The 24,750-nt window shown below is 39.3% G+C and overlaps 1 protein-coding gene and 1 non-coding gene across 6 annotated transcripts in view; one reads left to right on the top strand and one right to left on the bottom strand.

Annotated features, from left to right (window-relative positions):
• The window catches only part of LOC145767522 (uncharacterized), a 62,602-nt gene that overhangs the window by 19,208 nt on the left and 18,644 nt on the right, over positions 1-24,750 (top strand). For 3 of the 5 annotated variants that reach the window (XM_082579361.1, XM_082579362.1, XM_082579360.1), the window contains exons 2-20: positions 1,498-1,617; positions 7,355-7,478; positions 9,265-9,356; positions 9,443-9,550; positions 9,637-9,737; positions 10,042-10,222; positions 10,881-10,927; positions 13,668-13,794; positions 14,817-14,874; positions 16,357-16,532; positions 17,730-17,858; positions 17,974-18,025; positions 18,349-18,434; positions 18,623-18,713; positions 22,579-22,696; positions 22,828-23,435; positions 23,663-23,739; positions 23,818-23,904; positions 24,646-24,721. In XM_082579361.1, the coding sequence (XP_082435487.1) occupies positions 1,498-1,617; positions 7,355-7,478; positions 9,265-9,356; positions 9,443-9,550; positions 9,637-9,737; positions 10,042-10,222; positions 10,881-10,927; positions 13,668-13,794; positions 14,817-14,874; positions 16,357-16,532; positions 17,730-17,858; positions 17,974-18,025; positions 18,349-18,434; positions 18,623-18,713; positions 22,579-22,696; positions 22,828-23,435; positions 23,663-23,739; positions 23,818-23,904; positions 24,646-24,721 (2,458 nt within the window). The remainder of the gene's footprint in view (positions 1-1,497; positions 1,618-7,354; positions 7,479-9,264; positions 9,357-9,442; positions 9,551-9,636; positions 9,738-10,041; positions 10,223-10,880; positions 10,928-13,667; positions 13,795-14,816; positions 14,875-16,356; positions 16,533-17,729; positions 17,859-17,973; positions 18,026-18,348; positions 18,435-18,622; positions 18,714-22,578; positions 22,697-22,827; positions 23,436-23,662; positions 23,740-23,817; positions 23,905-24,645; positions 24,722-24,750) is intronic. The other 2 variants (XM_082579364.1, XM_082579363.1) reach the window with 2 other exon arrangements.
• LOC145767671 (U6 spliceosomal RNA) lies at positions 2,927-3,038 on the bottom strand. Its single transcript, XR_014288839.1, has one exon. It is a non-coding gene; the product is annotated as a U6 spliceosomal RNA (small nuclear RNA).

Below are 24,750 nucleotides of genomic sequence, written 5' to 3'. Positions count from 1 at the left end.
TCAGCTTAATAGCACACATGGCCGCATGCCCATTAAAATACAATCGTTTGAAATTGTCGCGGGCACATTATGCCAGCCCCAGTCTTAATACGGTTAAACTGGAAAATTAAACTGTTTTCAGTGCAAGTACTGTTGCTCTATCCTTTTTGCTCAAGTTGATTTGTTTTTATTTTTACTGTTGTATGTTTCGATTCTGCGTAAGATAATTTCAACTGTGTGGGTTTTATTACTTTCATTTGCTGATTGTTACTTTTCATGAATAATATCTTCAGTCGCTTCTAAAACATTTCATAGTAGGTTACGATTAAAAAGTTGTGTGGCCCGATAACTCATGTGTAATTGACAAAGTGGCTCGCGATCGCAAAAAGGTTTGTCACCCCTGATTTAAAGCGATCGATACAAATTTAAGAAGAAAATTCTAATGTGAATAAATGACGGTCTGTTAATATTTTGTATTGCGGTTTATGTGACTTGAGCGTGAAACAAGTTTAGTATGTATAGAACGGAGCTTGAACTGACACATGTTAAGTAGTACGTAAGTCTCAGTCTAGTTAGTCGTTCCTCTTCTTGAAGTTGCAAATCTTAAAGGGGGCTTTCATGCCGACTAAACAGCCCCCTAGTTGCACCCCTGCCTGTAGGTGTACCAAACAGAATTAGCAGTCATTGAAATAGCTTCTTGGTCCTCTCCAAACCATTGGTACACCAAAATTAAGATTTTTAAGTGTACCTTTAGTCCACTTTCTCAGGCTTTCTACACACGCTTTGCAGACAGTATGGGGTGCCCATGGCTTACCGTATCTTGAATATCTTGGTCATCTTGCCAAAATTTGAATATATCGATATCTCAAAAACTGGAGCCATTTCAAAGAAACCGATGTTATTTTCGGATTCAGTGGCCCGAAATTGCCCAGAAACGTTAAAATATCTTTGGCAGCCGGAAAAAAGTTTTTTTGTTGGCCAGTGTTATTATTATTATTATTTATTTGCCATCAGACTCAAAGTCCATAGAATTCAAATTTTTAACAGTCATCACACAAAATATCAGACTAACACAACATCAAGCAGGCTACATCAAACAACGTACAAAATACTGTTGTAGTGAATATAAAATGTAGAATTAAAGTAGTAATCAGAAGACATATCATTGCGCAAAAGTGGATTAATTGATCTTTTGCAACGTTCTACAAATGCATAGCAATTTTTTCTTAATAGAGCATCAAATGTTAACTCGTCGTTCTGTACCTGATACACTCTAGCACTGTCGCATCTCGACAAATTGTGGATAATTCTGTACGAGTCGTTGTAAGCAACTCGTATGCGATTTAAAGTAGAAGTTTTATAGTTACACCATAGTTGCGAACCATACATTAGCATACTATATGATTGGTACATTACATTATTGAATGTATTACATTGTTGCTTGATTTCATTTGTCTGCAACAAACTAACTTCTCTACCTTATGCACTTTTCCAAATTAAAATCTTATTTCATTGTAGTTGGAAATTGCATTGCTCTCTTCAGACAAACTCAGTAAGTTCCTTTCATCAGATGCGGCAAATGTGACACAAATTTGCAGTGCCAAGTTTGAATCATCTCTGAGAAGAATAGCTTTGCAGGTAATTTGTGCAGAATCAAGCGATGGACCGAACCAGTAACCAGTTTGAGCTTACAGAGCAGGACTATGGTATTTAGAAAAATTCGAAGTAGATTGGGATTTGTAAGCTAGTGACCTTCTCAACAATATGCTTTGAATGCGGCATGATTGTGGCAGCTCCTGTAGACACCTGGGTTTTTTTTTCTCTGAGACTTTTCAGTCATTTGTCCGAAATGACTTGAAAAAATTCGGTCATTTTTTTGATAAAAGAATTTTCTTTTTGTCCGAATTGACATTTTGACCGAATTAACTAGGCCTATATATTTTTTTGGACATTTTGACCGAATTAACTATATATTTTTTTGGACATTTTGACCGAATTTTCTACATTTTTTTTCGGAGATTTTGCTAAAAAAAAACCTAGGTAGACACTACAGGAGACACTATTGTCCCACAGATCCCTAGTACAACATAATATGCTACAGTTGTTTATGGCAAGCATTTCCTGGGATTGACACCGACATTTTGGCCGTTAGGCTAACCTCATCAGTAGAACACCGATAAATTCATGCAACAAATGTTCACCACTAGGTTCTAGTCAATTGGATTTTTTCTTTTGTTTAAAGCTCTTTGCTTGTTAAGCAAAGACTCAGCCTAATGTTAATATCAAGGAAGAATTTATTTGTTCCGCCCCCACATTCTCATTAGCCCAATATTTTCCTGACGATGCAGGTTTGAGTTTGTTAATCATTGCATCGGCATTTGATAAACCTTTTGAAAATGCTTTAGCTAGGCAATTAATTTTTATCAGTCAATTGTTGTATACCTTAGGTCAGAGGTCACCAAATGGCGGCCCGTAAGCCGCATGCGGCCCGCCACGCTGTATCGCTGCGGCCCGCGGAAGGTATCAGCGTACAAGTATAACCAAAAATACTTTTTTTGAGAAATTAAAGAGCACGAAAGCAAGAAATACTTTCCGGGAAGCATATTTTCGCATTGCATACCATTCCACCGACCGACCAATCAGATTACAGTTCTAGGTGGGGGTTGCTTAAAGTTATTCCAATGCGATGTCCAGCCACACTGTCCCAGTGGTTGATTAAAACGTCTGTTTTCGAATTTCGAAATTGTCTGTGAGCATAGGGTTGCTTATTTTAAGTTTGCAAATGTCATGTAAATACTAGTGCGAGTTTCACCGTTATTGTGTTTCACGAGCAGTGTTTCCTTTATGCAAGTTTTTGTTGGCAAAATGGGTCGGCGTGCCAACTCAATTTATAATAAATTGGCAAAATAGTACATATAAATTTAGAGACTTTTTCTGGTTGTATTATGAAAATATTTAGCTTGTCACGATTTTGCGTGTCATCCTTGCGCAGGAGCCATGCTAATATTCTCTGTATCGTTCCAATTATAGCCTAGTATATGTACTGCCGAAGCAAGTACTGCAAAACATTGTTAATCAACAAATTCTTGCCACGTTGATGAGCAAGTTGATGTTACGTTGATGTTCATAAATTACGATAGAATTACGATTTTTTGATGATTTCCGCAAGCGTTTGTTTCATGGTACCTGGTTTCTTTTTCCCTGTTATTTGAGCCTATTTTTCGCTGATATGTTTGCAGGTCACTATTGTTGCCTGTATTGCGATGTGTCAAACATTTCCTTGTTTACTGAAACTGTTAATTGCAATTAGAGATGTACCGATACCAATATTTTGGCCGATACCGATATCACTTTTTTAGGCCGATACCGATACCGATATTTTGGCCGATACTTTAGTTTAGTGTTACAAATAGAAGCAATTTTGGTATTTGCAAGGAATTGTATCAAATGCTAAGTTTGACCTTTTTTTTAAAGGTCCCATACTCAGATACTGAGCTTTGGGGAATGAGAAGATATAAGGTTCTCATTATACTAAGCCTTCGACACTAAGGAGAGTAGGGTGGCCAGTTCCTCTCTCTCGGCCGCCTTTACTTCAGCAACTATGCCCATCCAATTTATTACACCCTGGGTATAGGTGAGCGGTGTTTATCAACAACCAGCTGAAGCCGGGAGTCGAACCAGGTTTGCATAATTGGAAAGCCAACGCCTTATCCGTTGCACCATCCCACCGCCAAGTTTGACCTTATTTGCATATAGAACTATTAAAAAAAGCTTTGAATTGGCATAGTTTATTAAAGATTCAAAAATTCAATCTCAACCGCATTGTTGTGTCATAATAGTAGGTTTTGGTAATGAAAGGCCACCGTAATTGAGGACTGGGGTATAAGGGAAGAAACATTACATCATAATTGGGGTTTCTGAAAAATTAATATTTTAGGGTTTGCGTAAACTCTCCAAATAGGCTATCATAATTCATAATAAGATGTAAACCAAGTCATTTGTGTAGTCGAACAAAAACTATTAGACAAGTAATGTGCAATGTTGTTTGGTTGAGAAGCTTTTGCCGGGCCAAGACTACCCAGATAGCAAAAACGTATAATTTTGCAACTTTTTTATGTTACTAAACGTTTAAAAAACCCATGTAACTTGGTTGTTTTTATAGTAAGCTGTTTCAGCAAAATGGAAATTTTCCGAAGCTGTGAGGGAGCTGAAGGAATAGTTTAAAACTTTAAATGACTCCAATTTTTTTTCTTAGGTTAATTAGCTATATCTAAAGTCTAAACAATATTGTGTCTACCCAAACTAAAAACATTTTTGGAAAAATTGCGTTTTTGACCTCATTTTTTGATTTTTGAGCCCCAGGAGGAGGCTGAAGACAATTTGTTACGAATCTCAAATTTTGTCATGAGTTTTTTCTCACTCATTGGCACCATTTCCCCACTACACCGAGAGATTTAAAAGAAAAGTTCAAAAACGAGCCACCCTACTAGCCAACCTGACATCATTGTTTTATGCGGCCGCTAATCGACTTTAACGATCATGGAATGTTACGTAATAAGAACGATTATATCCTACACGCAAAAATAAAAAATATCGATTGCTTAAATCAGCTCTTTTTGCTGTTTTGTCTCGTGAGCTTTGCGTATTGTTCAACAAGTGTATAAAGTTTAGAATTGACAAAAACTCATTACATTTGAAAATGAAGTTTGAATCACGGCAAATAAACGTATTCAAAACTTTTACTTCGGCCGACGCTGTTTCACACTCAGTTTTCTAGGTCAGCAACAGTTTTGTCACAGCAAAAATGCGTTAATTTTGAAGGCTGCCGAGCTGGAAACAGCTTGTCCAATGTATAAGTCGAACCTGGCTTTTTGCGGTGAAAATCACTTGTGAAAATCTCGAACTATACTCGAGTAGGCTATAATAAATAGCGTAATAAGTAAAATTTTGAATGTTAGGCTACAGAACAAAAATCGCCCGAGGCTAAATTTTCATGTCAAGTTAAATATTTTTGCTTCTGGAGTGCCCCATAATTAAATAAGTCACGCCATAGTTACGCTACACCACTGTCTGTACAGTATAACTCCTGTTGCAAGCAGGCTAACCACAGTTGATCTAAACTGCTTAGTGGATGAACAACGGAGAATGACTGGTATTTAAAGCGCAGATGAACAAGAAAAAAAAACAGTTCCCGAACTTTATTGAAATGCTGCATGTTGCGCCATAACATTGTTCTTTGTAATACCGCTTTGAAAGAGGATTACGACTATGAATAAACTTCATTTTGAATTGAAAAGACATGACGTAATGTCTTCCATTTTTAGTTATCACATATTTTTTCATTACGTAATGTCTTGTAGGAAGAAATTGAAAATCAGTATAATCATTCAAAATGAAAGCAATGGGACTACGAATCCTCACTAAACCAATCAATCAATAGTCTTGTTGCATCTAAGAGGACAACCTTATACGGTATGTTACTGATCTCCGGAGCTGACGTAAGCCTTAAAAGTCATGTCGACTTATTCTTGATGCCCCCCTTAACGAAAATTGTTCTTTGTAATACCGCTTTGAAGGTGGATTGCGACTATGAACAAAAGAATAATTTTTAAACTTCATTTTGATTTGAAAAGACATGACGTATTGTCTTCCATTCTTAGTTATCACATATTTTTTCATTACGTAATGTCTTGTAGGAATAAATTGAAAATCAGTATAATCATTCAAAATGAAAGCAATGGAACTACGAATCTTCACTAAACCAATCAATCAATGGTGTTGTTGCATCAAAGAGAACAACCTTAGGCCTATTTTATGTTACTGATCTCCGGAGCTGACGTAAACTTTAAAAGTCATGTCGACATATTCTTGATGCCCCCCATAACGAAAATTGTTCTTTGTAATACCGCTTTGAAGGTGGACGACTATGAACAAAAGAATAAATGTTAAACTTCAATTTGTATTGAAAAGACATGACGTAATGTCTTCCAACCTTATCACATATTTTTTCATTACGTAATGTCTTATAAGAATGAATTGAAAACGAGTCTATTCACTAAAAAGGAGAGCAATGGGACCACGAATCCTCACTGAACCAATCAGTAAAAGGTCTTGTTGTGCCTACTGATCTCTGGAGCTGACGTAAACCTTAAAAATATGGACTTATTCTTGATATGGAATTTGACTACCGTACATAGCCTATATTACATATCGATTACCGGTAATGGATATTTTGTTTCAATGCACTTCAAAGTTAAAACGTATTTGTTTACCACAACCAAACCACTTGTGACAATCGAATTTGTTAATTTATTATTCGATAAAATATTTAGATGATGTCACGTCATTACGCCGATTTGAGATATAATTTCATTCATGACGTCGTGTGGATGAAAAACTTTTACAAGTTTTACACTCTGCTGAGAGTAAAAAAGAAACACATATTGGAGAAATTGAGTCTCTTTCACAACTTAAGAATCGAACAACGCAAAACTGCTGAAACAAAACGTTTTGTTTGAGTGAAAAAATCACTGCAAGCAACCAATGCCAAAAGGCACGCGCAAGAAGTCATGGGAGTGTGAGATATCAGCAATTTGAACAGGTTGTTATTTTTCTATATCAATGTGACGTTAGTTACAACTTTAAAAAATCTGTATCTTTACTCTGTGGAAAATCCGCAGCAAGCGCCTTTTTTACATGTTTAGTATCGGCCACAGTATCGGCCAAATTTTGCCGATACCGATACCGATACTCAAAAAGTGGCCGATATCACCGATACCGATATATCGGTACATCTCTAATTGCAATATATCTTTTGCGAAGCGAAGTAACAACACCACTCTTGCTTGGCGATGAATATTCTGATGAAACCGCTCACCTCGCTATAAGTGCCCAAAACAAGTGGCCTCGTTTATTAGGCATTGGTAAAAAAGTTAAAAGTGTTGTAAAAGGAGCTTGGCCTGGCAGTAGCGTTAATTGTTCGATTAATTTTGTTTCTGCCGTATTCTAACATAAATATGAACAACATGAAACGCTGGATACTGGGTACGAAATGCGTTCTCTTCTAGCATAAGAATCAACATACTTAACATTTTATTAGTGCGGCCCGCCACAGTTCTCCTTAGTGCCAAAGTGGCTCGCATGCAAAAAAGGTTGGTGACCCCTGCCTTAGGTCAATGTTTGAAGCAACTTTGCAATTGCTACATTTTTTCCAGAGTTATCTGCGGTAACCTTTATTAAACAAAATAATTTTAATCATTGTGTTTACCACACTACTTATGTATTTATTGTTTTACATTTTTACTCCTTTTATATTTGTTTTGTTGCATGAATACCAATACTTATTGCATCTTATACGAATCTATAATGTGTCCAGGCAATTTCCAAAAAAGATGTTGAAACTGTTTGTCACATTTTACGTGTAACGAAACATCTCGCTATTCAAAATTATGAGAAAGGGATTCATGTTGTCATCAGAGCTGGACTGTCTGCAGTGCTCGGTGAGTTGTTGATTGTTTCAGTACCTATCAAGAAATACCTTTTGACATGCAAACGAATCTATTATATGTCTTGTAATACCAACAGATTTATTTTCACCAGCATCAGTTCAACCTTTCAACTAAACGTTCAGTTTTCATCTGCTTGATCAGTGGTTCTTAATCTGGGGGAGCATCAACAATTTCTTACCGGAGGCACAAGCTCTATAACAACATTTCGTTATTGCAGTGTGCAGTAATTTCAATGTTTTGTACTATTTTTGGCGGTTCTCATTAGTTTAGGAATTGGAATTACTGGTAGGACTATATGCTGCTTGAATGCTGCAATCACAGCTGGCAAGTTTGAGTGGACAAATCAAGAAACTCATGTAAATGTTTTAAAAGCAAAAATCTTGAAATACTTAGCAGGATAAAGATGAATATACAGTCAACCCCGCTTAATCGGCCCACGTTTAATAGGACCACCCGCTTATTCGGACCATTTTGCACTGGTCCCGAATCCAAATCCATTTTTCTGTACAATTTTCCCCGCTTAAACGGACCACCACCCCGCTTAAACGGACCACCCTCCGCCCTAAAATATGCCTTTATGGTTAACGTTTTTTACTTTTTGTACATTTTTCTGCGAGGTGACGCGTCAAGAGTTGTTGATGGGCAACGTGCTACGTTCTCGCTAAGCCATTTTAAAGTGAAGTAGGCTAAAAATAAACAAACGCTTGTTGTCACGTCATAAAGTCAATTGTCATCTATCAGAATTGCAATAATTGTGATGCAGCACCGAATACTGTATTGTTGATGGTGTTTTGGTTGTGTTTATAGCCGCAATTGTAAAATGCTTAAACTATTTTCAAAAACGATGAAAAAATAACGAAATTCGTTCCCCCCGTTTAATGGGACCACCCGCTTAATCGGACCAATTTGGCTTGGTCCCGATGTGGTCCGATTAAGCGGGGTTGACTACTAGAAAATGCAAAAAATATTTAGATATTTTTGTTGAATTTTAACCCCACAGCCAAGTAAGACTTCGAAGAACTAGAACTCCTAATGATCTTTCTATTTCCTCACTTGTCTCCACTGAGGATATTCAAATACTAACAGTTTTCGCATCTACATATCTTTGCTACATTTTTTACTGCAGTTGCTGTCAAGACTGAAGACAGGCTGAGAACTGAAAACTTAAACTACACTGTGCAATTTGCGAAGATAAATCTTGCATTAAAAATCTAGTTGCTTAGAATCAATTTCACTAACATGTACCGTAATCAAGAAATAAACAAAACAAAATTGCTTTTCTTGTTGCACTTGTTCAAGATTGCAGGGTGAAACTAAAAATATTCTTTGCTGGTTGAAAAGCATCAACTTTAGCAATTGGGTTTGGTTGAACAATAATGTTCGTCGTGCTTGCCAAATAGATCTTTGATGCTTAAGTACCACACTTGGTTCAACACAACTTCAGCATGAATAACGCATCGAATGTAGTATGATGAATTGATGATGTTTTTGTGTCTGATTGAATGTAGGTGTCCCAAGCCTCTTTGTCGTTTGAGGAATGGCCCGTTTTGGTGAGTCCGATTCGGTGAGTCCGATCCCTTAACGGGGGATTTTTTCAATTTTTTTTTTAAATTATTGGGTACCGTAGCCTAATTATCATTGCCATTTTAGGGTTTGGGGTTATCGGACTCACCGAATAGTAGCAGACCCGTCGTTTGAGGTCAGTATACATACAGTATACATTGTTTTTTTCTTAGTGCTGTAGCTTAAAACAAACTTGTAATGACATGTTTTGCAGATAAAATTCTGTCCTTTATATCCAATCTTCCGGTTAAAGATCAGTATGAAAGTAGAGAAGTTGTTTTGAAGTTGTTTTTGGAGAATGTCATGGTAAGAACCCGACACTAACAGTAACTTCAGACAATTTTTTTTGCTTCAGTAGCTGGCCAGCAATCAATCTTTTGCATTTTCCACAGTTGATTGCTCCTATGTTGCACGATCACTGCAAATGGCTGAAGGGAAGCATACCTGTGTTGCTGACAATTGTGCACAAATCGTTCCTGCAACTTCAAGTGACAAACATGGTAGGATTTTTCAAACTAATATATTTGCATGCGGTTTGCTGCTGCCACGATCAGTGCATTACAAAACAAAGTGACATTTGCTGCAGACCTTGGATCATTTGAACCAGATCATGATGTCTCTTCCCCGTCAAGATGTCTACGCGCTTCGCTCAGTGGTGTCTGGTGCCACCAACACCATGAGCTTATGGTAAGATTATTTTGTGACTGGAATAACAAACTTTTTGTACCTCTACATGTAACCCAGTCTACCTCCATTTTCTGTTGCAAATGTGATTATGACGAACAATTATTAGTATTGTGCTGTTCGATTGGCAAGATGACCAAGTCACTGATGCTTATAAAAGGACATCGTTCAACTAAATTTCGTCATTGAATAAGATTTTGATATTGCTTTAGAAATACGCATGACAAGTTGCAATAACTATCAAGATTCGTCAATAGCTTAGCAGCTATACTAGCCTACCACTGATATGGTTGGATGTACGTTTCAGCAAGTCAATGATGTGCGACCTGGGTCTGCTTGGAGACTATCAAACACAGACCAGTCTCATAGAGTTACTGGTACGCATCACACCAAGCAACTTGAGACACAAGTCTGCCCTTGAATGGAGCAGCAACGATACAGTTCTTGGACAACTCTTCTCACAAATCACTTATGAAGCTTTTGATCAGGTATAAAGCTGATGTGGGTATTTCAGCCTGATGAGGTCATTCAGTGAACAAGATTGCGTTATAGCATGAAGCGTTAAACAACCGCTTCATGCATTTTTCGATCATACAGAGATTTCATTAGTCATTATAAACAACTATGAAAATCATAACAGAACTGTAACTTCATTTGTCCATTGACTAATTATCAATCTGAATTGTTTCAACTTTGCTTTTGAATCATGCGAGGCGAGGGAATGTCAGTTCAAACTAGAGAGTGAACAGTTGATTCAACTTCTTATTTTATTTTATCTGAAAAAAACGACCAACTATCTAAATGCAGGCCTATAAGTTTGGGTCTGCTACTATTCGGTGAGTCCGATTCGGTGAGTCTGATTCGGTGAGTTACTAACTTCTAACCCCTAACCCAACCCCCTAACCCTAAAACGGCAATGATAATTAGGCTATGGTACCCAATAATTTAAAAAAAAAAATTGAAAAAATCCCCCGTTAAGGGATCGGACTCACCGAATCGGACTAACCGAATCGGACTCACCGAATCGGACTCACCGAAACGGGCCATTCCGATAAGTTTAACGTAGGATCTCTTATGGGAAATTGATCCATAACGATAGCAATTTATTTCATGTGATCTTTCAGCAAACCCTTTTGTGTTTTTCAGACCGTACGGCGCTATTTAATGGCTGTAAATGACAAACGACCAAACAGGTAAATTTTTGTTACTTTGTGGTCATATGACGTCGTTGTTTAGTTCTTGATGTATTCTTTGATAAAGTGACCGAAGCAGCAAGGTAAAAAGTCGAAATTGTGTTTTATCACAATTATATATGTTGTTATTGCACAGTGTTGCAGATAACAACTTCCTTAAACTGACATGATTGACACCGGAAGGATTTGACTATGTCAGGTTAAAAACCTGACATATAGTGTTTCGTCGTCGTTGTCGTGTGAGCCTCTGGGGCCGAGGGTCTATCCTTTTACTACCCCAGATTCACGATGTTCCCTGAGCTACTAGAGAGCAGCCAGTCTTTATTTTCATCAGCACGACACGCAGACCTTCCACTCCGTTAGGTGGCTTGAAACTAATGAAGTCATTGATGATGTGGTATGCAGTCTGTTCCTCGGTACACTGTTGATGATGTGGTATGCAGTCTGTTCCTCGGTACACTGTTGATGATGTGGTATGCAGTCTGTTCCTCGGTACACTGTTGATGATGTGGTATGCAGTCTGTTCCTCGGTACACTGTTGATGATGTGGTATGCAGTCTGTTCCTCGGTACACTGTTGATGATGTGGTATGCAGTCTGTTCCTCGGTACACTGTTGATGATGTGGTATGCAGTCTGTTCCTCGGTACACTGTTGATGATGTGGTATGCAGTCTGTTCCTCGGTACACTGTTGATGATGTGGTATGCAGTCTGTTCCTCGGTACACTGTTGATGATGTGGTATGCAGTCTGTTCCTCGGTACACTGTTGATGATGTGGTATGCAGTCTGTTCCTCGGTACACTGTTGATGATGTGGTATGCAGTCTGTTCCTCGGTACACTGTTGATGATGTGGTATGCAGTCTGTTCCTCGGTACACTGTTGATGATGTGGTATGCAGTCTGTTCCTCGGTGCACTGTTGATGATGTGGTATGCAGTCTGTTCCTCGGTACCACATTGAAACACTTCCTGTGAATAGTGTTTCAATGTCATCGGATGCTTAGATACGGCAATGTTGCTTCAACGTCTTGGCAATGTTGCTTCAACGTCTTGGCAATGTTGCTTCAACGTCTTGGCAGTTGGCAATGTTGTTTTAACGTCTTGGCAATGTTGTTTCAACGTCTTGGCAGGGTTGGAAAAATCATGATTTTTTTAAAAAAATCGAATTTTTTTGATTTAAATCGGATTTTTTTGATTTAAATCAGATTTTTTTGATTTTTTTAGATAAAAAAAGTGTCGAGTCTACTTGGGGGAAGAGATCATTTTAGTAAGATAGCAGAATTATTTTTAACCCCTTGATTGATTGAAAGGCTTTGCTTTGCAAGTGTTTAATCATTTTTATTATCATATTGTAGGCTAGCCAGTCTATTGCACATATTTTTAAGTACGGTAGGTGTGATATGTTGCTTTATTCTAAATCATAATGTGCATATCGAGATTGAGGTACGTCTCAGACTGTCATCTTACTACACTAAGATCTTTCCTTATGTTTGAGTGCACATCACTTTGCTTTTTTGCTCAACTGATGTATAGCCTACAACCAGACTTTTTGCAAAGAAAGTTTAACTGTGTAATATATGTTACCGACGTACCATATCAAAACAATAAAAGTTCAGATGACACAAAAATTGCAGTTTATTTTGCATTGAGAAGTTTGTACACAAATACAAGCTCGCCAGCTTTTGGAGTGCCCAATCGATTTCGAACTTCTGATTGAACCAGACCAAAAGTGGAAAAAGCTCGCTCAACGTCAGCACTAGAAGCTTTTGCTGCCAAAACTTTCAGAGCTATCTTTAACATATCACTACTGATTCTGTCAGACTGAGACTTCCACCATGCCAAGGGTGTTACTGATTTGAGCACATCTTCTTGAAACGTCTATGGTTTGAAAGGCCCAGCTTTAGCACGATAATTGAAAACTTCTGACAAAGTGATTGGGCTAATGTCACCAGCAAATTCCATTGCCTCATCAATTTCTTCCAAAGATAGTCTGCTACCTCCATATTGGGAGTCCAATATAATGGACAAAAAGTGAGCCGGAGTACAAGCTTGCTTCATGCGATTTTTTAACTTAGCAGATACATTGGAGTGGCCAGCATTTCGTAGATCTCGTTCTAAATTTTTCCAGACATCTACGGCTTCACTTATGCAGCATTTTTTTTACCTAAATAGCTCTAGCCTAGTGTACCGATACTATGTTTAGTGAACAACACTGTTTGTGAACTACCAAGTAAACTAAGTTGCCTTTCAAAACATGCATAGCCTTAAGTATTTAAATATAACTTTTGTATTACAGAGAAGCAGTGAAACGTTTGTTGATGTATTTATTTTTATTTTAGCAAATAAAAAAATCGTATGATTTTTTTAATTGATTTTTTTGATTTTTATTATTTTTATTCCAATAATCAATGATTTAAATCATTTGATTTAAATCAACCAACCCTGCGTCTTGGCAATGTTGTTTCAACGTCTTGGTAATGTTGTTTCAACGTCTTGGCAATGTTGTTTCAACGTCTTGGCAATGTTGTTTCAACGTCTTGGCAATGTTGTTTCAACGTCTTGGCAATGTTGTTTCAACGTCTTGGTAATGTTGTTTCAACGTCTTGGTAATGTTGTTTCAACGTCTTGGCAATGTTGTTTCAACGTCTTGGTAATGTTGTTTCAACGTCTTGGCAATTTCAATGTCATCGGATGCTTAGATACGACAATGTTGCTTCAACGTCTTGGTAATGTTGTTTCAGCGTTGTGTCTTATCCTCTACAAAGCGTAAGACTTGGCGATGACTTGTTTGACACACAATGTTGGGCGGACTTGTGCTTCCCGAGCAGCAAGCTCACCCTGAGCTTCACTCTTTCGGCGGATTGCGAGGTTTGCAAGTTCATTATTTCAAACATTCCAATAATCAAGCAGCTTCTGAAAGCAAACTTAACATATCTTGCGAAAAACATCATTTACTGAACGTGTCTCACATTAACTTCACCATGCTGAAATGTTTTTAACTTCCGTAATCCAACCAACCATGACCACTTCGTTAATTGGACGCGTATTGTAGTCAGAAGAACATGTGGTAGTCAAGAAGGACACGTGGTAGTCAAGAAGGACACGTGGTAATCAGGAAGGCACGTTGTAGTCAGAAGGACACGTGGTAGTCAGGAGGCACGTGGTAATCAGGAAGGCACGTGGTAGTCAGAAGGACACGTGGTAATGAGGAAGGCACGTGGTAATCAGGAAGGCATGTGGTAGTCAGATGGACACGTGGTAGTCAGAAAGTCACGTGGTAGTCAGAAGGACACGTGGTAATGAGGAAGGCACGTGGTAATCAGGAAGGCATGTGGTAGTCAGATGGACACGTGGTAGTCAGAAAGTCACGTGGTAGTCAGAAGGACACGTGGTAGCCAGAAAGTCACGTGGTAGTCAGAAAGTCACATGGTAGTCAGGAGGCAGTTAGTAGTCAGAAAGACACTTCGGAGTCGGGAAGACTCGTGAGAGCCAAGAAAACACATGGTAATCAGGAAAACACAGGAAAGTCAGTCTGAGACACACTTGATACTCAAACGCAGTTCGGTGGTGAGGAGAATTGATGGTGGTCAGTCTCCTGTTGCTTTCTTTAGAATCCGTTGCTTGTTTTAATTTGGAAAGAAATTTATTTCAGTGAGAAATCTGAAAAATACTTTAGATAGATGTGAACCAATTTGCAAATATTACTGCAGGATGTTACAATTAGCTTAAAAGCAACAGTTTAATTTCTTGTTAAAGCTTCAACTTGAAGCTCGTTATTGTTGAACTTGTTAAAGCATCTTGCTTTGTATGAGACAGATTGTTAAAAGTTTACACTTCATTGTACAATGGCTTGCCATCCAATCTGCTTTGTCAAATTGTTTGATCTTCAGGAGAGCCAGATATGCGAATCCCTGGATGCAGCGTCGGTGGAGAAGTGTCAGTTTGAAGGTTAGTCGATAGATTATGAATAGTGACCATTGAGATTTGTAATTGTGTATGCTCCATCGCTATACTGGAAACTGTGAAGCAAGTGTGCAATGCTTTGTGGTTAACTTAGGTCAAGTTATGATTGTGTTGCAACAAAACGTTGGTTGGTTTTTGAATCTTTATCTTCGGACTGACAAAGCCTTGATCGGTTATTCCTGTTAGTTTCGCATACTTGTAGAGGCTCTTGACGCAAGGCCGGTTACCGAGTTTGACAGGGTGAAGTTTTCCGATTGTTGAAGTCTTGCGATTGTTGAAGTCTTGTTGCCAGGGAATTATTCCATTCATTAGGTGCCGCTGAATGGAGAGCAGTCCTTAGAATGTGTTGCTTAAGCGCACACTCCGAAAGTCGAACCAGCGCCGCGTGATCTTGAGCCGGGCGCGTAACCACTGAGCTAATGAGGCGGACGTTGTTAATAGCAACCCAACTAAAGCGAACACAGCTGTAGAAATATTTCATTTATTGATTGAATAAGTTGTCGGCTTGTGATAGTGCTAGGTGACAGCTAAAAAAGCAATGGAGAAGATTAGATGGCTGGGGATTTGCTAACGGTAAGCTGCATGCTGTTTTACATTTGCTTGTTTGCAAACCTTTTAACTTCGAAGGTGAACCATTGGGCCATAAAACTTAAAAGCAGCTCACAGTTTCAACTTTGCTATCCTGACATTTGCGCTGTGTAGTTGCCCAAACCTTCTCCACAGTATGTCATGAAACTGAAGATCCAGTTTGACACGTTTTACTTCAGGGCTGACTGTTTTGCTTTGGACTGCAAGGAAAATATCGTTTTCCACATTAAAGGCATACTAAAGGAAAATTTCAAACCGGAATTAAGCATTAAAATGAGTAAACTGAACATTCAAGAATACATTTCAAACACGATTACCGAAAAAAATTTGTTTTCAATGACGCTGGCAAGGCCCAAAGTCCAGAGTTTCATTTATTTTCATTTTTTTCAAAATGACCGAAACGTGCAAACACTGCTCGAGAATACGTCATAAAGGCCAGCAATAACAAAAGCCACGTTACCAATCTGATGTTTTGAGCAAACTGTCTGCTGTTTTGATGTTAAAATGTGCTGTTTTGATGTAAATACATACATAGCCTACAGTCAAATCGCCCGCAGTAACAATTATTGCGTGATCGGTTGATTGCTAGCCTTTATGACGTAGACTGCACAGTCGCACACTTCGTTGCTCAGGCTCAATCTCATTTTGAAAGCTCTGACAAAAGCACGCCCACAATGGTGGTCAGACCGCAATGGGGCAAAATTTTATTGAAAATCGTTTTATGGTAGCATGTTAAACACAAAGAACGTGGAAAATCGCCAAGTTAGGTTTTTCCTTTAGTACCCCTTTAAGTTGGTGACAATTGATTGCATGCCGTCCATGGGTTGTGATGTGTGGTTGTTTTTGCATATTAAAATTGAAATTCATATTTCTACACAGATTCCGAGGACACATTAACCGTCACTTTGACTTCTCGGATTCCTCTACGGCAAGTCTTCGGCGATGACGTAGTGCACAGCGATAGTTACGTCATGATGTTGCTTCTTGATAAATGTGAAAATTCTCAACTTCACTTTGAAGAATTACTTTCAACATTGCTTGGTGAAGCCCCTCAGGTATCCTTCCGAACCCGCAGTAGTGATGGAATAACCTCCGGCTTCGGCCAAACTCCGGCCACTTTACAACTCCGGCTTCTGGCCGGAGCTGGAGGTGTGTGTGTAGTTGTGGTCAAGTTTATAACCTTGGAAAAATCCAATTTAATGTATCATTAATGTGGTATTGCAGTGACGCAAGAATACACAATTACACATGTTGCCTATAACATTGGTCTTAAATGTATAAAATGTAACATTGAAAATGGGTTCAAGGAAGTCAATCAAAAATCTTCAATATCTTCAAATCAATATTACATTAGATGAATGGAAAGCGTAGCCAAATTTAAAATCTACTCTAATCTACCAAATGTTTACACCTAAGTGAACCCCTTCAAAGGACTCTCAGCATGTCTATAAAGTACCTTCTTTAAGAGTGCCTGGTTATCGCTTCAATGCTTGATAAGAGGGGTGTACCAACAACAAGGATCGATAGAACAATTTGTGCTGGTAGCAATGAGACTCTCAGGCCCCAAATTCTGACACTTTTTAAGAAAAACACACCATGTCCAATTGTCCAACAAATACGAACAAATTTTTCGGGTCCAAAAGTACCTTCTGGGCCTCCCAGTCAATGCTACTGCCAACAACCGCTTGGTTAAACATTAGATATTAACAAAGGTCGGAAGTTTCTGCCGCAGTTGACATTTTCTAGCGGGAACATCTTGCTTCCGGCCCAAGGCCAAAATCCTGCCTCCGGTGTATCACTAGGTCCCTTACAATCGGTTTTAAAGTGCTACTTATAATTCGCATTATGTTTGTGAAGTGTCTCACCTCGATTGGCATCGTTATTGATCTTAAGTTGAACTCGATAATCGAGTGAGAAGCAAACAAAGTCATTTGTGACGTAATTGGCTGGTCGCTGTTCGGACAAACGTCGAAATAGCAAAACGGTTTCTCGTTCAAACTATTTCCCCGCCATATTTTGGCCACATTCATCGCTAGATCGTTTGTAAAAATGCTGTTTATTTGAGTTACCTTTCTCTTCCACGCTGCTGATCATAGGAATTTGAGCACACAAAAACTATTGCAACCTATTTACAATAATCTCAGTTTTTGTTTTATTTCCAAGCACTGTTACCAAACTTCAGCATTATTTACTGGGTTTCATGCTGATTACAGGGGGGTTCATCTGTTTAATGGGTTTCATGCTGATTACAGGAGGGTTCATCTTCTCCCGTTGTCATGAAGCAAAGTTTGCCACGAGAAGGCGTTCTATCGTGCAACAGAACCGCAAGGACCGGCGGCTTACCCTCCCAACTGGATCGTTCCTTCTCGCAGGACGTGGTGGTGAGCTTCCAAGAAAACCGCTGAAATCTTTCTCAATGTCGCACTATACCATTGTGCGATGTGTTCATTGCAGTATCATTGTTACGTGATAAAAATTGTCATTGTTGTGTTTCAGTTGACCAGCCAACCTAAAGAGAGCAAGCCGATTAACGTTCTCCCTCTGCAGGGTATGTCGTGTTATTGCATCATAATGCTGCCGATTGTGTATGCCATCAGCAATAAAAGTCATTGATCTGTAATCCCAGGCTTGAGCCATCAGACAATTCAGACATATATTGCACTTCTTCAATTATTTGCAATTGATGTAACTTGAAAATTGGTGGAGTTTGAAAATTTCGCTGAACGGGCTAACTCTATTCAGTGACTTTTCTGTTTGTTTGTGAATATCACATATGAAGCATGGAGTGAAGTGTACTTTGTGATATTCTAATACTTGTTCACGGCCGTGGATTGCCACATTGAGTTGTAAAACGACGTCATTTTCTTGCAGTGTCCGACAGAAGATCTTCATCACACCATGACAGGCTTCAAGGAAGACTTGAACTGCAACAGGTTAAGATCATAGACAGAGCGAAGGTTGGTGATGGCCTTCATATCGGCCGCATGAGTTTCCACTCGCGATTGTGAATGTTTTAATGCTTTTGATGCGAAGGTTCAGTGAGACCCCACAACGCGAGCAACAGAACGCGCCATGGTTCTGGTATGGAAATGTTGTTGCCACAAGTAGAAGTTTTCCAGCTTGACGAGATAGTTGTTGGTTTCAGCTCGTGAACGAGTCGCTTCAGGACAGTCAGTCTGAGATGTCGCAGTCGAGTTTCAAAAAGACCTCACGCCCTACGAATGACTTTACTGCAGGTTTGCTGCTTGTCTGATATTACAAACGTTGCCATAACCTTATAAACAACAACCTTCAAATATTTTTGACATCGCATATTCTGTAGATATGATTAAGTGCTCTGGATAGCCAAATGCAGTAAGAATCGACTGCGATAGACTCCTGTCTTCCGTCATGTGGCGAATACCTCCCTCAAAGTTCAACACCTCATTAGTATCGCACCAGTTAGTGGTATTGCTCCAGTAACTAGTATCGTGCCAGTTAGTGGTATTGCTCCAGTAACTAGTATCGTGCCAGTTAGTGGTATTGCTCCAGTAACTAGTATCGTGCCAGTTAGTGGTATTGCTCCAGTAACTAGTATCGCACCAGTTAGTGGTATTGCTCCAGTAACTAGTATCGTGCCAGTTAGTGGTATTGCTCCAGTAACTAGTATCGTGCCAGTTAGTGGTATTGCTCCAGTAACTAGTATCGTGCCAGTTAGTGGTATTGCTCCAGTAACTAGTATCGTGCCAGTTAGTGGTATTGCTCCAGTAACTAGTATCGCACCAGTTAGTGGTATTGCTCCAGTAACTAGTATCGCACCAGTTAGTGGTATTGCTCCAGTAACTAGTATCGTGCCAGTTAGTGGTATTGCTCCAGTAACTAGTATCGTGCCAGTTAGTGGTATTGCTCCAGTAACTAGTATCGCACCAGTTAGTGGTATTGCTCCAGTAACTAGTATCGTGCCAGTTAGTGGTATTGCTCCAGTAACTAGTATCGCACCAGTTAGTGGTATTGCTCCAGTAACTAGTATCGCACCAGTTAGTGGTATTGCTCCAGTAACTAGTATCGTGCCAGTTAATAGTATTGCTCCAGTAACTAGTATCGTGCCAGTTAGTGGTATTGCTCCAGTAACTAGTATCGTGCCAGTTAGTGGTATTGCTCCAGTAACTAGCATCGTGCTAGTTAGTGATATCGCTCCAGTAACTAGTATCGTACCAGTTAGTGGTTTTGCACCAGTAATTGGTATCTCACCAGTCATTGGAATCGCACCGGTAATTAGTATCTGACCAGTGATTGGTATCGCCCCAGTTATTGGAATCACACCAGTAATTAGCATCGCCCCAGTCATTGGTATCGCACCAGTGATTAGTATCTAACCAATAATTAATATCGCCCCAGTCATTAATATTGCACCAATGGTTAGTGTCGCACCAGTCATTGGAATCACACCAGTAATTAGCATCGCCCCAGTCATTGGTATCGCACCAATGATTAGTATCGCACCAGTCATTGGAATCACACCAGTAATTAGCATCGTCCCAGTCATTGGTATCGCACCAATGATTAGTATCGCCAGAGTCATTGGAATCGCACCAGTAATTAGTATCCAACCAATAATTAGTATCGCCCCAGTCATAGGAATCGCACCAGTAAATAGTATCTAACCAATAATTGGTATCGCCCCAGTGATTAGCATTGAACCAGTCATTGGTATCGCACCAGTGATTAGTATCGCACTAGTGATTAGCATCGAGCCAATCACAGGTTAACAAAATTTGAAAAAAATTTTTAATCGAGAATGGGAGTAACTTTTCTTAGACCACAATTTGTTGCTGATTTCAAATCTGGCGCTAGTTTTGCTCTAGCACATCAGGTTTTAAAGTTATTGGTCTGAAAATTTTTGACCAGAAACGTCAATATTGCGTTCAAATACTTCAAAATAATTTTGTCGCTACAATTTTCAAATTTAGATTAGCTTCAGAGAGCAGAGTGTTTCAGATTTGTGCATTGCTTTCACAGATTCAACACTATTTAGTTGCATATGTATGCATAGACACTATAGAGTGCAAAAAATGCCTCTTAAACCTTGTCTGAGGTACTAAATACTTGAGCTAGCACAATACTGAAGTGTCAGGTTTTTAAGCTCCCTGTATTATATTTCAAACAGTCATGGTTGACGCTGAATGTGCGCTTCAAACAAGCTACACAAGATCAGCTGCAACACCTTGCATACATCAAATAACCAACAAACAAAAACCCAAGAAAAACGCTCAGCATGATACCAAAGATAGTGTTTAGAATGTGGCAATGACACTTAGACATTGCTGCATTAAAATCGCTGGGCATATGATTTTCGTTTAGGTGTACATGTTGGATCATCGCGATGCAGCATCCAGCAGTAATCACCCATCATCCTTTCGTTCCAGAACCCTTGATAGCGTGCTTCCATGCTTTGGATATCTTGGTGAAACCTTTCACCTTGTTCATCACTCACTGCACCAAGGTTCTCAGGGAAAAAGTCCAGGTGGGAATGAAGAAAATGAATCTTGAGGGACATGCAGCAGCCCATGTCATTGTAAGCTGAGAGCAACCTTTCAACACCTTTTCTGAAGGAAGCAGCCTTGAAATTTCCCTAAAAGTTAGAGCATAACCATTTAAAGGATTGCCATGCTCGACATTCTGATGAAGTGAGTGATTTTTCAAAGTCAGTATCTTTTAAAACTTCTCGAATCTGTGGACCAACAAATATTCCTTCTTTAAGCTTTGCATGACTTAGTTTTGGAAATTTCTTACAGAGGTACAGAAAACCGTTTGAATTTGATTTGCCCATTGCTTTCACAAAATTCTTCATCAAGCCGAGTTTGATATCTAACGGCGGCAAAAGAATTTTGTCAGGATTAACTAGCGGGACATTTTGAACACTTTCTCTTCCAGGGTTGTAGGAGCTTCTTGTTGGCCAATCCTTTTTCTGGTAGTGCTCAGTAGTAGCGCGACTATCCTACAGACACAAGAAACAACAGTACTTTGTAAAACCCCCTTGCATCCCCATTAAGCTTCCAATCATTTTCAGATCTCCACAAATACTCCACTCATAATCCCTGTAATTAATAGCATTGAGAAGAATTTCGATGTTTTCTTAAGATTCCTTTAGGTGCACCGAGTGTGCTATGGGAATGGATGGTTTTTCATTTCCGTTATGTAAAAGAACAGCTTTCAGGCTTCTTTTCGAGGAATCGATGAAAAATCGCCACTCATGAGGATTGTGAACTTCTCCCAATTTGTGAAAAAGTTCCTCAATATCATGACAAAAGCACAGGGGGCCATCAACTTCAAGTAGTTCACAGGGAGCCATCAACGATCGTTTGTTCGATCGTTAGCTTCTATTACTTGATCGATTCATGCAATGTTCATATACAAAGCCGTAAAATTGTACGGCTCCAGCTCATCAATTGTACGGCTTATCATTGTTTTATTATGACGTCACACTTAATTTGCGAATAAAAAAAACTGCTTTACTTGCCTGTAAATGTGGCATGTCTTCAAAATTTTAAAATTGGAATATCTAGAAAACATGATGTGCTAGGAAAAAAATAAAGACATTTTTGAAATCAGCGCACAAAATGCTTCTAGAATCAATCACGAGCTCGATTAAAATTTGCTGTTGACCAGTGTAATTAGTATCGCACCAGTCATTGGTATCAGATTACTACAGATCTCACACAACGAGTACAAATTTTTCCTCTCATTTTCAACGGAAATCTTCTACCACATAACAACACTCAACACTCTCTGAATTTCACCCAAATAAACCGTACTCTTGCAGTCACTACAGCATCACAACCACCACTTGCATTCAATCTATCATATCAAAATGCAAACACGAAAAAGGCTTCTTCGCTGCTCTGAGAGATAATGCAAACATGGTATGTCTGTTGTGATGAAACAATGGACGACAGAATGAGTGATAGTCGGTGTCACAATGCGACCTAGATATCATACATAGTCATAGTTTGACTGGTTTGTGCGTATTTATGACGATTCTGCGGGGTTGAAGTCGCCAATGCTAATTAAACTTCTGCAGCGCATGTGAAAACATTTGTTACATTGTGAACGTTTGTTTAGGAGTCTTGAAGGAAATCGTCCCCGAAACTCAAACTGGCGATATAAGCAGAGACACTTCTTGCCATCTTCATTTGTCTCAATTGCATGCCATGCATCAGGAGGAAATCGTCAAAAACAAGTAACCAACCTGTGCAATGCCCAATATAATCAGCTCATTACCCTCATACTGCTCGTATCATGTACCACTTTCATGTTGTAGTCGCGTGTTTCGTATTGTGACGTATATATTTCATGAGTAATTCATCGCAGGACTCCTGGCAATCACGATTCACATCAAGAACGAGCGAGGACCGGTCAGACATCCTGTAAACCTGGTTCACCTGAAGAGTTGCATATTCCAGAACTGCTTTCTCATAGCCCATGCACATCCACCGATGCCGCCAAGACCTTTGCTCTTGAGAAAATATCGTCAGTAAAAGCTCCAGTAGAAAGAGTTCTTTCACGCACCATTTGCGGTGACTCGTCTGACAATGCATCGGGAAAAGCTCCTCCTGGATCTAACTTAGTAGGAGAAGTTTTGGACTCATCCTGTACAATCCCTCCATCTGGTGGCCAACTTCAAGGAAATTCTAATCTCAAGTCACTTGGAGAAGACTCGATGCAACGACGCAATAAAACCCGGAAAAGCCAGAAAACGTTTTGTGAGGCTTCATCGAAGGCAGCTCCTCTGAGTTCTGATTCATCCACATTGAAGTCAGCAACAAGAAGCGCAACATCCAAGAACCTGCTAGAACCTGCCACTAGTTGCCAGGGCAACAACAGCGTCAAGTGTGACACCAAGCGGAAGCAAGGTGATCGCCGCAGTAGTCGCTCTTCCAGTGGTCCTGAAGCTTCAGTTGGCGGCCGCTCTAAGACAGGTAGACAAGGCTGGAAACTTTGTATCAGTTTTGTTCAATTAGCCTGTTATATTGCTTTGAAGCTGAACAGAAGCCTGCGAGGTAAAGTCGTCATCAGATTGATTGCACCACTTGGTTGTTGATGGACCTGAACTGAGTTCCACAAGGTGGCGTTGCTGGGCCCTTATAGACCTAAGTTTATCTTGATCGTCGTTGTGTAGTATTTGTAACGTCACAATTGATTACAGGAAAACAATCGATGTCCATTTCACATCATGCTGAAGCCAGAAAGAAAATGGCGGACAAAGTGAACGCACAATTTAAGGTGAAATGCTGTGCGCGTTGATACTTTCGTGTTGCTCATTGATATGACCTCATGTGAGTCTTGTTGGTTGTGTTGCAGTATCTTGAGGAGACACTTGGCGGTGAAGCTGATAAGGAAGGAATCAGGAAGAGCAGCAATCTCAAAGTAAAGATTCATCAAGTGTTTGTTAGTGGATCATATGTGCTTAGTTTTAGATTAAAGTTAAACAAGCAAGCTTGGTGCGTTAATTTGTTGAGTGTAAGGTGTTGAAAAGTTCTTTTGATTGTTCCGATGATGGATTTCAATCTTGGAATATTATTATGGATACATCAGTGATCTATTTGTGCAGCTTTGCCTTGATTTATATTTTTGTAAAGAAAAGTTAACGACATGTTTCACTTGTGTGTTTTGAATTCTTCATCATTGACAAAATTGTTTGGATCTGTTCACTTGGCAACGTGAACGCTGTTCGGGTCTTCTGCTTGTTTCCCTCAATATTTCTATCACTGACTCGAATCAACGTTCGTTCACGTGTTTACAAATCTGTCAGATTTCACAGGAGCCTCACCCAACATTCCTATCAACATCTTTTACTGTCACCATTCTAATATAGGCGGCACAAGATTCTAATATAGGCGGCACAAGATTCTAATATAGGCGGCACAAGATTCTAATATAGGCGGCACAAGATTCTAATATAGGCGGCACAAGATTCTAATATAGGCGGCACAAGATTCTAATATAGGCGGCACAAGATTCTAATATAGGCGGCACAAGATTCTAATATAGGCGGCACAAGATTCTAATATAGGCGGCACAAGATTCTAATATAGGCGGCACAAGATTCTAATATAGGCGGCACAAGATTCTGTTAAACATTGGTTTCATTTCTTTGAGGATTGAGTTGAAATTGCTGTTTCTGTTTAGAGTGTTCTCCCTCAAGTTGTCAGTGATGAGCAAGTATCCCGATCGGAAACAAAGCGAGGCACACGAAACGTTGGTGGTGAGTAACTTTTGAACACTCTCAAACAA

The sequence above is a fragment of the Aplidium turbinatum genome, chromosome 3, assembly GCF_918807975.1.
Source record: "Aplidium turbinatum chromosome 3, kaAplTurb1.1, whole genome shotgun sequence".
Classification (NCBI taxonomy): Eukaryota; Metazoa; Chordata; class Ascidiacea; order Aplousobranchia; family Polyclinidae; genus Aplidium; species Aplidium turbinatum.
This window is presented reverse-complemented; position numbering and strand designations above follow the sequence as displayed.